The 13,276-nt window shown below is 30.1% G+C and overlaps 1 protein-coding gene across 2 annotated transcripts in view; it reads left to right on the top strand.

Annotated features, from left to right (window-relative positions):
• Positions 1-296: 296 nt before the first annotated feature.
• Positions 297-13,276, top strand: part of LOC148303346 (kinesin-like protein CG14535) — a 95,883-nt gene continuing 82,903 nt past the window's right edge. For both annotated transcript variants that reach the window (XM_088270135.1, XM_088270134.1), the window contains exons 1-2: positions 297-401; positions 6,009-6,232. In XM_088270135.1, coding sequence (XP_088126261.1) covers positions 6,180-6,232 — 53 coding nt within the window. In that variant the 5' untranslated portion in view covers positions 297-401; positions 6,009-6,179. The remainder of the gene's footprint in view (positions 402-6,008; positions 6,233-13,276) is intronic.

The following is a 13,276-nucleotide window of genomic DNA, read 5'->3' as shown; positions in this document are numbered from 1 at the left end:
TGATTCGGCATTCTCTTTGTGGTAAGGCATGATTTAATTATAAATAAAACACTTTTTTGCCACATGTAGTAAAATCATGTGGAAAAAAAGAGGTGGTATTTTATTTATAATTTAAATATTGTTTTAGAAACTTGTGTAATAAAATTTGACTCGAATCGATGAGATTTTTTCTTTTAAAAACCAATCAGATTTTCTTACCCCGTACCATGTCCGAATTGCAAACTGCAAGAGGTTCGCATGGAGCGCGCGGCGGGCGTGCAACTCACGCCACTATCTACTATCATACCTCATTCCTCAGTATCCGCCCGACCAGCGTCGGCGTCGCATGTGTGCAGGGGGTGCGCGTCTAGCTTCCTCGTGACAGTACGACTCGTTCGCCGGTATTGTTTGGCGGTAGTTACGTGTGTACTTTTTACCAATACATTTTATTTTAAAAATAAATATTTAAAATAAAATTATTTTTATACCATTAAATTTTAAAAACGGTTATTAAATGATATAAATAAACTTAAGGAACACTATCTCGTGATCGACGTATTCCTAATTAATGAATTAATATCTTATTTGTATTTAAAAAGTCTACTTCGTACATTTAATAAATTCATCAATAACCGATTTCACCAATTAACAGACATCTTCTAACCGGTAAACACAAAAACACATTAATTTCAATTGAATACTGCTCCATAAAAAATATCATAATGATAATTTACATAATTAATAATTTAATTAATTGACTATAATGAATTGACTTAAATAACTTGTCTGCCTCCGTAGTGTAATGGTCAGCACGCTTGGCTACCATTCTGGAGGTTCCGGGTTCGATTCCCAGGGGGGTTCAAATAAATATTTGTGATTTTTTCACTGTAATATTTATTCAATATTACCCTGAACTGGTTCCTGAAGCGGAGGGCTGATCACCTTTCCTTCATGTGTAAAACGATCAAGATAACACTGCGTTATATGACGCAGTGCCCTATGCACCATTGGGGTGCGGATAAGGGTTTATTTATTATTATTTAATTAATTAATTAATAATGACAAGTCATACATTATTTTCTCAAAAATCTCGTATTTTCCGCAGCATCTGAGATAAAAAAAATCTATAAAGAATACTGTTCATGAGTTTATTCTGAACACTATAAAATCAAACCGTTTTTATATATTTCGATAAATAAATACTGGTTTTCTAGCAGAAATTAATATTTATTAATAAAGTAGTGACTCCATTGTTTGTTTGTTAATGGTGCCATTATGTGGGCATTAATCCAAATAATGCGTCAAAATTCATTAAGTACGCTAAATAATGTGAATCGCAGTGACCACACGTTTGCTAGTTTAGTGGACAGTGTGTTGATTGCTGATAATTTGCTGTGTGCTCATTTTATGGATCATTTCATCAACTCATATTGTTTCCCTTAATAATCTGTTTTTGATTCCACCGGAATGTAACTAAACGCATCGTCAAATCATATTTTCCAATTAAGCTGATTTTCAAAACTACGTAATCACAGAATGTGAACGACTCTAATTGCTGTTTGTAATTGAAATCGTGAAAAAAAGTTTCGTACTTTTGAAATAAATAGAAAAACGTTTAAAAATATTGTATGTTTTTCGGAAATGAAATTAAATTATTCCATTACAACTTTTAATTGATTCTCCAGTCACTTTGTGGTAACATTCATCCATTTTTAATTTAATTTTGCTTGACAAATTTCAATACTTCTATTGAAACACGTGTCATAATTGATTTGAAGAAATATTACAGTTAACCAAGTAAAATTTAATTATTTAAATTTTATTTCATTTAATCTTGGTTCAAAATCTTATCAAACGCATTGTAATATGTGGGTATATATTATATCCTAGTGATTTATTAGTTAAATCCACCAAAGGTATGATTTTAAATGATTCTCTAGTCACTTTTTGGCAACATTCATCCATTTCCAATTTAATTTTTAATTTTCTTTATATTATAAATTTCACTTCTTCTATCGAAACTCGTGTCATAATTGATTTGAAGAAATAATACTGTTTCAATCTAGTAAAATTGAGTGTAAAATTAAATTATGTAAGTTTTATTTCGTAAAATCTTGGTTCAAAATCTTGTCTGATTATAATATGTGGGTACATATTACATATATCCTAGTGATTTATTAGTGAAATCCACCAAAGGAATGATTTTATATCAAGCCATAAACTATTAATAGGCCCCTCAAACACAAGGCTTTCTTCACAAAACCTATTTAACGGTTCTAAACAAAGGCTTAAACCCCATGGGCATCATACAATGCAAAATTACTTGGATATATTGTTCCAAATCTACGAGAATAATTAATAAACCTTTCTTTATGGGTCCTTGATAGATTTTCCCTTACAAAATGATACTTATGTATATATATATATATATATATATATATATATATATATATATATATATATATATATATATATATATATATATATATATATATATATATATATATATATATATATATATATATATATATATATATATATATATATATATATATATATATATATATATATTATATTTAGATTTACGTGGTTAACGTAGAATTTCTTTTTTGGAATAAAATATTGTTTCAAAATTCAGTATTTAGTATTGCTTCTATCAAAAGAAATTTTAATTCCAAAATTTAAATTTTAAATATTTCTTTACATACACAAACATATCATGTTGATTTACTGGCAGGATTAACGTAACAGCAGCCAGTAAACTGAACTTTAATAGTAGATTTTTTTTCCTTTCCGGTATGTAAATGCCTAACTTTGTAATGACTCATATCATTTTCATTCAGTTAATTTAACTTCTTAGTTTAGCAAAGCTATTTTGGTTTGAATTATCCATAGTGGTGAACATATAGTAAATATCTAAAGGTTATCAACTGGGATTCATTATTATAAACTGTTATCGCCGGAACTACGCTCGGTTAATTAATTTGGTTACTGACTATAAAATTTGATGAAAATTCATCTCGTTATATTAGGGTTATATCACGGTTTTCAATAATAATGCTGAATTTATCGAAACACATGTCACAATAGATTTTAAAAATAGTCTTGAGGTTTACCAAATAAAAGTTTAATTAAAAATTATTGCTTTAAAAAAACGTATAAATATAAAGATTTAAAACATTGTTAAATATATATTTATGTTGAATTAAAGGGTAGAAAACCGATTTAATTAATATTGGTTTTGAATCATATAAAAAATCTTATTATTTTAAAATGCATCTTTTTATTTAGAAAAACGGTAGGACCCGGTACCAAAACTGAAATTTCATAAATTGTTACACTCGGAAAGGTATACCTAAAATCATAGCCAGTATGTTTGGGTGCAATAACCTCACTCGTTATATTATTTGATATTTGTAACAACATATAACTATATGTAACATCATTCATTAATTTCTAAATGTTTTGATTTGCGGTGAAAATGACATATTTAAAAAATATATATTCAGAAAGATAAACAGACGAACAGCGAATATTTCAATCGTTGCATCAAAACATTTAAAATCTTTACTTTGTTCACTTTAATTTTACATACTTGTATATTTAAGGTATTTTTTATCCCCACGAAAAAATACTTCCTTTTCTTCATTTATTTATTAAATAAACGTGCACATTTTAATTACCTATATTGTGGTTCTTTAGGCATAACCTTTGTTATGCCGAAATACTTATATGTTAAGTCTTATTGAATTTAGATTCTTTTTGGTGCAGGAAATACTAAAAAAATGTTTATTTTAAGAAGCATAAAAATGTTCTAAACTTTTTATTAACATAACTTAAATTTGTTTATTGTTTTGGCATTTACTTTGTGGTAAGACATGATGAAGATGAAAGTTTAGCTTCCAAAACTAGTAGTCATAAAATAAACTCAAGTGGTAAAAGAACAAGTGTTTTCTTTAATAAATTTCAAAATTTGCCTAAATTAGCACGTTTTAAAATATGGTACCCGCTGATTAATTCTACTTATATCTATGTAATCCGTGACGACTCGCAATCGGCACGTCTGAAAAAACGATTTAAAGAGAAATGGCCTGTTGACAGTAGACGTTGATTGCGTCTCAACACCATCTTCTCTTCCTTCCATACATCATCACCCTGACAGGTGCAGGGGCAGGAATCTATTAAATGTTCTTCAAACTAAATGCTTTTAATTTCTTCGTTAAAATTTATTTTACTGATTGGAAGTGCTTTTCAGTGTCAATGCATCCTGTTAGTTTATCACGTTTTCTCTTTCAGTCAAAAATATTTATGATATACTTCCGTTTTTGATTATGATCAATAAATCGTGCAACATATATTATATATATTTTTTAATAAATTCAATTTTATTTTTGTCCAGATTTTTTTGAAATTAATATCTTAACAAAGATAAAAAACATTCAGCCTGGGTATTTACATGGCTAATGATCGATCATAGGCTGGTCTAAGTGATCATTTTATACCCACGTTACATTTCCCACTTTTTCCATGATTGACAACCACACTACTAAATTTCAGAAGTTGTATTTATGCTGCATTTGAAAACATCTTGCTCATGCTACTTAAGTACCAAATTTGAATGAATTCAATTAGTTTTTTGTAAGCACATACCCTTATGATATACTAAAAACTCTTTAGTGGAGTTCAGTATTTTAAAACAAAGATTTGGAAATACTAAAAATATGATTCATTTATTCATTTTGTAATTTTGCGGCGTTCCAATTCTTAACATTAATTTAAAAGGGCGCAAGTGCTTTTCACAAATTTTCATTAAAACACGTTTTCTTTACATTTATAACAAATTGGAAGTATTATACCTTTAGGTCGTAAAAAAATAAAAATTGAGTTTTTTTTGGTCGATCTGTAATTGAATAATTAATCTCTTATTAAATTGTAAATATTACATACCTACGTAGAAATTCAAAGGAAACGTAATTAATAGTAGATTGTATGTGAATTGAAATAATCGTTAGTCTTTTTTATGAATTTGGTAATGCAGTTAGTAAATTGATGTAATTAAAATGCGTATTGATTTTGTAAAATGCATTGAAACTTGGGTCATGAGATATTGAGCACAACATTTTAACACATTGTCAAAGTATTTCGCCCCTGTTTATTTTCTGACTTCTGTAAGAAGCGAGGGACAGGTCTGGCAGTAATTAACGAAAGGGCGCTAGAACGTTCATAAAACCATTCACCCGATGGAAGTAATTGTAAGATTAACGACTCCCAGTCAATGGCTTTGGCGTAGCCTGCCCGTACGATTAGCAACTTCCTCGATCAAATTATTTCTGGAATCGTCCTTTCATATCTCTAGAATACTAGAAAACCAGACAAGTTCGGCAGATATTGTAATTGTAATTTAACTACTCCAAGGAGCTACTCAAAGATTAACGATGCCCCTAGAAGAAGGGTACTACTATTCTCATGTTTCATATTGAAGGTCCCTTTAAAATTTCTAAGGTGATTTGATATTCTTAATAAAACACATAAATTGAATTAAAAATCTATTATCATAACGTTTTGTAGCTCTCCTTTTGTATAACAATTTAAAACAATTATCACAAATTTAATAAAGACAAAACTCACCACATAGTAAAAAAATGTAAAACGGTAAAATATATTGAGGTTTGAAATATTTGTACAATCAGTTTTTCGATATTTTTATTTTTCTACTTTTGAAAATCATAAAAACGGAGAGTATAAAACTAATTTGTTATGAATGAAATATCAATTTAAAAAATAATCAATCATAAAGAATACATTTTAAATGAGACGACGATTTGATAAAACGTTTTCACAACAAAATATCTGTCTTTTTTGTGAATAAAAAATTATAAATCAAATATTTAATTAGCATTGAATTAGTGAAAACACTTACATTAATACATATCCTAATATTACTGATAAAGGCCTACATATTATAATATATTATTTTATATTTTTTTCTTTTCCTAAAATATGTATTTGTCCTGTGTATATGACAATAGAATTCGCAACTGGAGTGTATAAAACTGTCATTTTTACGACAGACTGCTTCCTTTAGAAGTGACTTTGAGTAATTCAATATGCAACGGATGATTGATATTCCAAACATTACAAGTGCTTAAACAAAGTGAAGAACTAATGGCAATAAACCAAACTGACTGTTGAGATGAAGCATGGCTAGTACTAGCCAGCAAGATGCCAGCAACCCCGCCAAGGACTCCCAAAGGTACCTTTTTTTTCTTTTCTTATATTAAACGCGAACATTTTCGTTCCGTTTAATATACTCGCTTTTACTACTTATTTCCCAGGTGGGGCTTGTACGAATTCACTATGATGTTATTTTTCGCAGAATGTAAGGCAAATGTTTACGTAACGGTATGAATAATTGAATATAGGTAAGTTCAAAGAAATATTCTTCTAAAATAATGTTAATTTGATACATTACTGACATTATTTGAGAACTATAAAAATGTCATATAACAATATTTGTAATGTCTTTAAATATTTGTTTTTATTACGCAATCGAAGTCTTATCTTTCAACAATGCTTTCAAATCATATTTTTTTCTTGCATAATAAGGTAAGATTTATAAATGCATCGTCGTAGAAAAAGTTCTTAAAAGTTATCCATCGCAAATGACATTATTATCGCAGCTCTGTGTCGCTTATTTTCACTTCCATTTTTTGTTGTTGCTCAATTAAGTATATTCAAAAATAAATTAAGCACGCTTCCGCATTACGTCATCATTTAAAATGATCCATAGCTGAAAATAATGTATGCTATTCGGTGAAATAAGTAAAATAATAATAATACGTAAAATGAATCTTGGTTTTTTACAATTAATAAGATAACGTTTTTACAGATAATTAGATTATTATTTTGATGAATTCTTTGATAAATTTTATTATAAATTCTCAAAAATAAAGATGTCAGTTTAGCAATAAAAAAGTCATTAAAGTGTTATTTAAAAGAAATACGTAATAAAACGCTAAAAATAATACTAAAAAATGATAAGCTTTCCAGATTGCTTCAGAAAGAAACTTAAAATGTTTCAAATAACAACTTGACTGCTAAATGCGTATATATTATTTACGATAATACTTAAAATCCGATAAACAAAACTAATTTCATTAATTGATTCGGCAGTCTCTTTGTGGTAAAACCTATCCATTTTATAATTAAGATGTAACTTTGTTTTAAAATCACTATAAAGTTTTTTTAGTGATTTTAAAACAAAGTTACATTTTAATTATAAAATGGAAAATCACAATGTTAGTGCTTCAGATATAAATTATACCTATCCATTTTAATAAAAAACATAACTTAGTAAATACCACTATTTGGTATTAACTAAGTAATAAATAGTGGTATTTTCTAAGTAAAAATTTGAATTAAAAAACTCTATAGCATTTAAATACAAAACATGTTTAAAGAGCCCAAATTCACATTATAATAATGTTTTCTTTCGATATAAAGATAAATGAAAATAGTATATGTGTAATCCTTAACATATTTTTCGAAGCGCATGTTTAAGCTTTTATTATTATCTTATAAGAAGCTTAATAAAATAAGTGATGTTTTCAGCTCCTTGTTCAGACCCTTCTTTAATGATGCAGTTTACTTGATCTACCCTTATTCTTTATTTACCACCTTTATTCTATTTTTAACAATACCACAAGAGGATCAAACGATCTAAATGGGTATTTTAGGCTAAACTGCTTCTCATGTTTTCAAAACCATTGAAAAAAATAGGATCGTTTACTAACTGAAACATTCTTCTGACTTGTACGCTGATATTACAAGTACATTAACTAACACATTTAAAATTATAATATTATTGTGATTTTTTTTAACCTTTAAAAATTAAATAAGGGTGCAGTCAAAAAATATAAAATATATGTGAATGAATTCGGATCGATAAAAAAAATCTCCACGGTAAATCATTTGATAAATAAAAAAAACCCCAATCTTATGGTTTCTTATGTAAATATAATAATTTGGTTCTGTTCAATCATTACAATAAACGTACGAGTATAAATCAACTAATGCAAGTACCAGGTTAAATTTTGAAATTTCGCAAATATACGTATATGATCATATAATTGCATTGAATGCAGAACCATTTTTGATATTTATTTTATGACGTTAGACATCGTATGGTTTATCTACTAGCATTTGAAATTCGTCATACTTTTCAACTAGTAGCTAGTTAAAAAATGAACCCATAATTGTCTTTTTTTCTAGTGGTTTTGATCAATAAAAAATTGTTGCATTGTAAAAACCTGCATCTTTACTCAACAAATACTGTCTTTTTTTATGTCTTCTTTTTCTTTTAGTTTATCTTGGAATTTCGTTTCGAAAAACATTAGCTTCGTCACCGTCTTTCAGAACCAAGCAAGGGTGGACCCTTGCACGTTGGAGTAGAAATGCTGCAATAGCGGGTATTCAAAAGCAGGTAACTCCGAGTAAAAATGTCATTGACATTGTACATAGAACTATCTGCTGTTTAAGAAACTCTTGACCCTTTTGTCTTGGAGCCTCCTGAACCTGGCAAACTTAAAATTATTTTTACCACCCGTCGAATGGAAAACGTTTACGGATGCCGAGTATTGCGGTGCCTTCGAAATGTCGTTCCGGAATATGGTACGCCCTGAATAAAAATGAGCTTTGGTGAAAAATTACTACCCCCAGCCCTTCCCGTGTGGGCGGATTGGGGATGTAGTGAAATTGGAATCGTAATTTCAATTATTTATTAAAGCGCTCGAAGCTGAATACAATATTGGTATCGGAAGAATATGATTATTGTGTGCGATAGTGATCTTTATATTTCTTTTCTTGGTTGTTTGGTAGAATAAGCAGTATCCTATTCCTCTTAATATTTAATTGAACAAGAAGTGTTCTTTTCTTTCGTTTTGTACCTCTTGTTTGACTAAATTAAGATATTTATGGTACAAATGCAGACATAAACGTACAATTTATAATGATTTGTATTTCATTTTATTTAAAATCGACGAAATAAATTTAATTAAATATCCATGTACATAGGGGTAAAAGTTGCAAATTTTAGTAGAGCAAACACAGCGACTAAAACGCCACACCAATCTTCGCCTCTTCCACATTCATGCATCTCCTCATACATACTGGCAGATTATTCCAACTCCTGACCTGACCACTTTCAAGTATTTAAAATACTTTATCATGCCAAATTTTATTGGTCTTACTCCTCTATTACCAAACACGTTCACCTAATAAATTTGTTTTACAATTCATTCTTCACCTATTAGATTCACAGCCAACACAGCATTCTTAATTTTATAATGCATTGCATTCTTTCCTTACATCACCATTCCTATCATACAACGTTTTGCCGCACGTTTGTGTGTGTATTTCGACTGCATTCAATCTACTTTCATCCTTCTTTTGCCAACACCATGCTTTACTTCAATGCACTACTGTAATCTTCACAAGTCAATACGCCGAAATTCCAAATAAAAATATTCGCATTTAAATACGTATTCGTAAGATAAAGCTATTTGATGTAATTTGATTTGAAAAAAATACACTCAGTGTATTTTTTTCCGTTCCATCCGTCTCCCCTTTTCGTCTTCTCCCTTTGATACACTCACATGCTCTCCTTTCTTCTATTTTGTTACAAATAAGATAGCTGACAAAGATGTCTGTCTTTTGATACAAACAGAAGATAATTTTGATGGATGTGTGTATGAAAAAGAAACATTTTACGAAAATATCCTTTGACTTCATCTAAAATACTCTGCTGCTTGCTCTTTTTATATGTCTATCTTTATAATAATTCAATCATTTTATATTTAATACATATTTTAAATGACACCAAATGCCCTTGCTATTTTATTATTATTTTTGAGTTAGAAATTAAGGAAAATAAAATAGGCATATGACACGATAACATATTTTGAAGTCATTTTTACAACGTTTTGAGTGTGTCTAAATACGTGTTCACAAATTTGGATTATCTCAAATTATAGGAGTTATTTTTCAAATTTAAAAAATTGTACTATTTTAATTTCAATAAAAAAACATTTTTTGATATGTCAGACGCCGTGGCGTAGTTGGGTAGACGCTCGACTGCGAAACTGGCGTCGATGGTTCGTTTCTCACTAATTGCAAAATGAATTCAATTTTTTTTTAAATTGGTCTGGATGTTTGTGATATTTTTTTTATAATTTTCTCCCCTTTTATAAGTATCCTACCTGCAGACAAGCCTTTAAAAGTAGAAGCTTTGTGGGTATTCCTTTAAAAATATACCAACATCAAGCTTAATGATTTTGAGTTATGTTATTGTAACAGATACCTGCAATTTATGTGACATGTTTCACAATACATAATTATCACTACAACCAGCAAATAACAAGTCTCAAGCTTTGTAAATCCCCAAACTTGCACATTCCCATTTGATAACTTTATCATAAAGATAATTTGTAGTAAATTCATTCATTCGAACCCTTATCCGCACCCAATGGTGCATAAGACACTGCATCATATAAACGCAGTGTTATCTTGATTGTTAACACACGAAAGAAAGGTGATCAGCCCTCCGCTTCAGGTAATATTGAATAAATATTGGAATGAAAAAAAACACTTGTATTTATTTGACCCCCCTGGGAATCGAACCCGGGACCTCCAGTACGGCAACCGAGCGTGCTGACTATTACACTACGGAGGCGGACAAATAAATGATACTATTAAGAATAAATAAACCACACTTATTATATAATACTCGTATTATATAATATGTATCATTTATCATATTATGAATTATTCGCGACACGCTCTCGTTCTATTAGGATTGTTGTAGAAGTAAGGATTAGGTCCTTGTAGAAATGTAACAAAGAGAAACAAAATATGAATAAGTCATACACGGACTCCTTTACAAATAATAAGCCTGCCCGACTTATACTATGATAAAGCTTCCTAATAAGGCACGAGAGTACTTTTCTGTTTCCCGCATGTCAGTCCAACAAGCGCTGCTACTAATAACTTCATCGGAATGAGAAATAAGGTAATGTTATACAAGTTCTGAATTACAATTCAATGGAACAGGGTTTTGCATTCACGAGTCTCGATAATTAGAATAAGCTTTTACCGTCTCTGTGGTGATGAGAGCGCTCCCTGTGAATAATAATTCCTGCATCGTATAATATCACTTCTTGCCATGAAAGTTACTGGATTTTATAAGAATACACTTGCTTTAAATAGATATTTGATTCGGCTATAAAATATTCTCGATCGGGAACATGTTTATGTTACTTTTGATTACATTTCTATTTAGATTTTACCGGGTAAAATTGGGTATTTCCAAATATTTCCAAAGGCTTTTATCAAATTGTCCGCCCCCGTCGAGTAATAATCAGCACGCTCGGCATACGTTCTGGAGGTCTAGGGTTTGATTCCTATGGGGGGTCAAATATTGTAAATATAAGTGATTTTCTTCAATTTAATGATAATTCAATGTTACCTGAATCGGAGGGCTGTTTCACCTTTCCTTCATGGGTTAACGATCATGATAACACTGCGTTTCTATGATGCAGTGCCCTATGCACCATTAGAGGTGCTGATAAGGGTTTGAAAAACTGAAGAACTTTATCAGTTAGCATTAGAGCAGAATATCCGCAAAACAATTAATATAATTTTTTGAGAGACAAATTATGGAATTCTACAAATTAAACGACAAATCAATAAGTCATTAATACACATTTCATCATCTTTTAAGGATGCTGTAAATAGCAAGTAAATAACCAAATCTGATGGTAAAAACGTAAAAAAATCAACCTTATTTTGAAAACAAAATTTTAAATTTATCAAACAATAAATGATACCAAGGTTTTGCTTTGTTACAAATTATTATTTTTCACTTGAGCTTAAATGGAAAATAATTTGACTTGGTTATTTTTCTCACGATTTTCAGAAACCATTTTTGGAAGAGGATTAGATTTGAAGCTATAAATAATTTGATAACTTTTATCGATTTGCCACTATTCAGCTTTCAGTATTCAGGCCTCGACAGTAACGGCCGGCTGGTACACGGTGATTGTGTGAGTAAGGGTAGGCAGATAGGTAGGATATAGAACATCAGAGAGACGGCAAACAAAATATGTATGGAGGCTGGAAGATGAATGTTGAGGAATGACTTGGCCCCGAGGCGATGCCAGGGCAGCATCAAGATAAAACGAGGGAAAAACTCAATTCCACTTTTTGTGAATAGGTCTTCTGTGGGTAAATAGTAGTTATCCTTTCAATGATCAGTTTACAGCTGTTTCTTGTTTGTTTCTGCACTTTTTGCTTTACGAAAGCTCTATGGTAGAAAATTGCATTGGGATATTGCAGCGTTTTCGTAATAAAAAATTACACAAGGAAAGCTATTGAAAACTAATAATTAAAGATATCTCTACTTGATATTCAACATCTATCATTCTTTTTATAGGAAAAAAAGATGGAAATCTAATCATCCCAGGGCTTACCTTACAAACTAGCGTTTGGACAGCTTAATCGATCATTTGTGTAACGTTCACAATTTTGCCCATTATTTAACATCCATATTGCATTAATTATGAAACCTGTGTATATGCGATAGTCTCGGTTATCTTTAATACGCGGGTATAATTTTTAACATATTTGAGAATGTGGCTGATTGTGACGATCCTGAGTATAGAATATGCTTGATGGGATACAGATGACAAAATTGAAGGAGCTCAGGTGTCACTAATTTGTGCATAAGAAGATGGACTTGGATTTGTCGGTATTAGGAGTATAAGAAAACGAAAGGAGTATAGTCAAAATATCTAGGGTACTCCGTTTAAATATCGGGAGAATTTTTATGTTGTTTACCTCAGTACGCAATTTTGGTCAAAAACCTAGTATCTACTCTGCTTTTAGTATTGGTTTGTGCTAATATTAGAGTAAAAATAGGATCTTTTTAACTCCAGTACTTTTTAGCTTCTTTTTCATCTCGTAAGGAACCATATTATTACACAAGTGTCCCTGTAATTACCAGATCCTCGAGATGTTCATAATCCCTTCTAGCAAAATGCCCAAAATACGATCTGATGACTCCTACTCTAATATTACAGAGTAATTGAGTAACGTATTTCAAATACTCCGGAACCTTTTCGAAAGGCCTTTATCTAAAAAACATAATAACTGGACTTTTATTTAAATTTTCGCAGGCGCGTAATTGGGGTTCAAGGATATATTATTCAGGACAAAAGGTTGGTAATGGTCTCACGTTAATATT

Source organism: Brachycentrus maculatus, unplaced genomic scaffold (genome assembly GCF_059751285.1).
Source record: "Brachycentrus maculatus isolate JH-2025_06_01 unplaced genomic scaffold, ASM5975128v1 h1tg000372l, whole genome shotgun sequence".
Classification (NCBI taxonomy): Eukaryota; Metazoa; Arthropoda; class Insecta; order Trichoptera; family Brachycentridae; genus Brachycentrus; species Brachycentrus maculatus.
The sequence above is the reverse complement of the archived record's forward strand: the minus strand, read 5'-3'. Positions and strand labels throughout refer to the sequence as shown.